Source organism: Orycteropus afer, unplaced genomic scaffold (assembly GCF_000298275.1).
Source record: "Orycteropus afer afer isolate SDZICR_OR568_19922 unplaced genomic scaffold, OryAfe1.0 scaffold00111, whole genome shotgun sequence".
Lineage (NCBI taxonomy): Eukaryota > Metazoa > Chordata > Mammalia > Tubulidentata > Orycteropodidae > Orycteropus > Orycteropus afer.
Window position 1 is genome coordinate 89209 of NW_006921698.1, and position 3184 is coordinate 92392.

At 33.8% G+C, this 3184-nt stretch overlaps 1 protein-coding gene across 1 annotated transcript in view; it reads left to right on the forward strand.

Moving 5' to 3' along the window:
* The window catches only part of CAPS2 (calcyphosine 2), a 78201-nt gene that overhangs the window by 34066 nt on the left and 40951 nt on the right, over window positions 1-3184 (forward strand). The window contains exon 4 of the mRNA XM_007943707.2: window positions 2456-2523. Within this exon, the coding sequence (XP_007941898.2) occupies window positions 2456-2523 (68 nt within the window). The remainder of the gene's footprint in view (window positions 1-2455; window positions 2524-3184) is intronic.

Genomic DNA, 3184 nt, shown 5'->3' on the forward strand with positions numbered 1-3184 from the left:
TAAATCATTTTGCTCAACTTTTTTCAGGGTTTTTTGGAGTTTTTACTTTTAGTTTTTATTATATGCTTTTAGACATTCTTATTTCATGCTTTGTTACAGTTTCAAATAAAGCATTCTACCTAAAATTATAAAGCCTCTATCTTAAACAACATCATTTTACTTGATTTCTTTTATTGGAATGATGACTGGGATAAGGGTAATTTGCATTTTAATTACAGAACAAGTTTTATTTTGACTTTTTAATTCTTTAACCTCTTCTACTGTCTTTCAAAAGAAACATTTTAGTGATTATAGTTGCACTTATAGTCTAGTTAGAATCAAATTATTACAAATTATTCTATTTGAGATCTAAAAGTAGCAAAAATACATTAAAATGAATTGGAAAAACAAAAACATTTATGAAGACAGTTCAATTAAACCAATAATTGAGAAAATTGATCAGTTATTATTAATGGGCTATAGATAATAGAAACGATTATATCCTTTTAATGATGAGAGATTTCTTACTTTATTTTTTCAAATAGATTTTTGATGTAGGGTTAACTGATTAAAGTTTTAGTCCCTTCTATTGATGAACCCAAGGAGGGGTCGCTATGAGTCAGGTCTGACTTGACGGAACATAACAACCACATCAATGAACAGTCTGTCAGACACCACCACTCATCTGTCAATTTGTTGTACTGTGGTGGCTTGCATATTGCTGTAATGCTGGAGGCTATATCACTGGTATTTCACATACCAGCAGGGTCGCCCATGGTGGACAGGTTTCAGCAGAGCCTCCAGATTAAGACAAACTAGGAAGAAGTATGTGGTGGTCTACTTCTGAAAAAATTGGCCATTGAAAACCTTATAAATAGCAATGGAACACTGTATGATATAGCACTGGAAGGTGAACTCCTCAGTTGAAAGGCACTCAAAATATGACTGGGGAAGAGTTGCTTCTTCAAAATAGAGTCAAGCTTAATGACATGGATGGAGTAAGTTTTTTAGGATCGTCATTTGCTGATGTGGCATGACTCAAAATAAGAGGAAACAGCTACCTGTGAAATATCCACTAATAATTGGAACAAGGGATGTATGATATATGAATCTAGGAAAACTGGAGGTGGTCAAAAATTAAATGGACTGCATAAAGTTCAATATCTGAGGCAGTGGTGAGCTGAAATGGACTGGTGTTGGCCATTTTGAGTCAGAAATCATATGGTCTTCTATGGTGGGAATGACAAATTGAAGAGGAATGGTATCACATTCATCATTAAGAGAACATTTCAAGATTTGTCCTGAAGTACAATGCTGTCAGTGATAGGATAATATCCATATGTATACAAAGAAGACCAATTAATATGATTATTATTCAAATCTACACACCAACTACAAAAACCAAAGATGAAGAAATTGAAGATTTTTACCCACTTCTGCAGCCTGAAATTGATCAATCATTAATCAAGATGCATTGATAATTACTGGTGATTTCAACGCAAACGTTGGAAACAAAGAAGAAGGATCAGTAGTTGGAAAAGATATGTTTGGTGATACAATGACACTGGAGATCTCATGAGAGAATTTGGAAGATCAATGGCTTATTTATTGCAAATACCTTTTTTCAGCAACAATAAACAACAACCATATACATGGACCTCACCAGATGGAATACACAGGAATCAAATCAACTACATCTGTGGAAAGAGATGATGGAGACATTCAATATCATCAGTTAGAACAAGGCCAGGGGCCTACTGTAGGACACACCCTCAATTACTCATATGCAAGTTCAAATTGAAGCTGAAGAAAATTAAAACAAGTCAACAAGAGCAAAATATGACCTGAAATATATCACACCTGGATTTAGAGAACATCTCAAAAATACGATTGATGCATTAAACACCCATGGCTGAAGGTTGGTGTATTTCAAACTCAACCTGAGGAGCCTCAGAAGAAAGGGCTGGTGATCTGCTTCAGAAAGGTCAAAGCCTTGAAAATGCTATGGATCATAGTTGGACTCTCTAACCCAGAGGGTTGGTTATTAGTTGGAATTGACTCAACAGGAACCAGTTTTTATTGGTGAATAGTATTACACCTAATTCTCTATGCTGGTGGGGGTATCTTGCGGTTGGTTAAAATGTCTTCCAAAGGGCATCTGTCAAGGAGAGGGATGTCATTGTTTCTTCCTCCCTTATTCTGACTCCATAAAAGGCAAAGGTAGCTGGTGGAAATTGGTCATGTTTTCTACAAACAATTAGTGTATCACCTTTGGGGGAATAAACTGTGCTTAATAGATTAAATAATTGGACTTTCAATTTAATAATATCACTATAAAATATTATAATATACTTTATATATAAAGATACAGTAATATCAGGATAGAAATTGGAAATGTTTATGCTTTAGGACTAAGTATTTTGGTCTTCTGCTTCAGGAAAATAAGATTTTCTTCTTTTCTATTTCCTTATCTTAGGAAAGTGTGGCTGCAGAGAAGAAGAAGCAGACTGTTGCAGAGCAAGTGATGATAGACCACTTATCTAGGTAAGAGTTAGTAAGTGGTTGTAGAAATCTATACAAAAAGTTTTCATTAAATCTATTTTTCACACATGGCACTCATATCATTGTCAGTCAATAAGTGGCTAATTCAGAGTTTCCAGTATATTCCATTCATTGCACCCTTAGTGTTTTAGAGTTGTTTTTTTTCCCCACAGAATTCCTAGGCTAGTAGAAATACCTAAGAGATCTATTTGTTAAGTACTTAGGTCTAAACAAGTTAATAGGTGTTTATTTCCTAGCAACTTAATGGCTGCTTGAAAAAATAATTCACATAAATTGAATTTTAAAAAAAAATTGTTCTTAATTAAGCAAAATTACTTAATAATGGGATATGTTCACCTTTTGAGCACTGCACTTTCTCTTAAATTGTGGAAGTATTAGGATACTATTACTCTCACTTCCTTTTCCATACTGATTTTACATGACACTAGCTTCTTATCATAGCAACTGCAGAAAACCTAGCTTTGAAAATATATGACCTTACTTAAGGAGTATAGCATGATCTCTCTTTTTTTTTTTTATTAATTAATTAATTAATTTATTTTTATTTGGGTGAAGATTTACAGAGCAAATTCACTTTTCATACAGCAGTTCTCATATACTTTGTCTCATGTCATTGACCACAGTTTACCACAATGCAACAGCT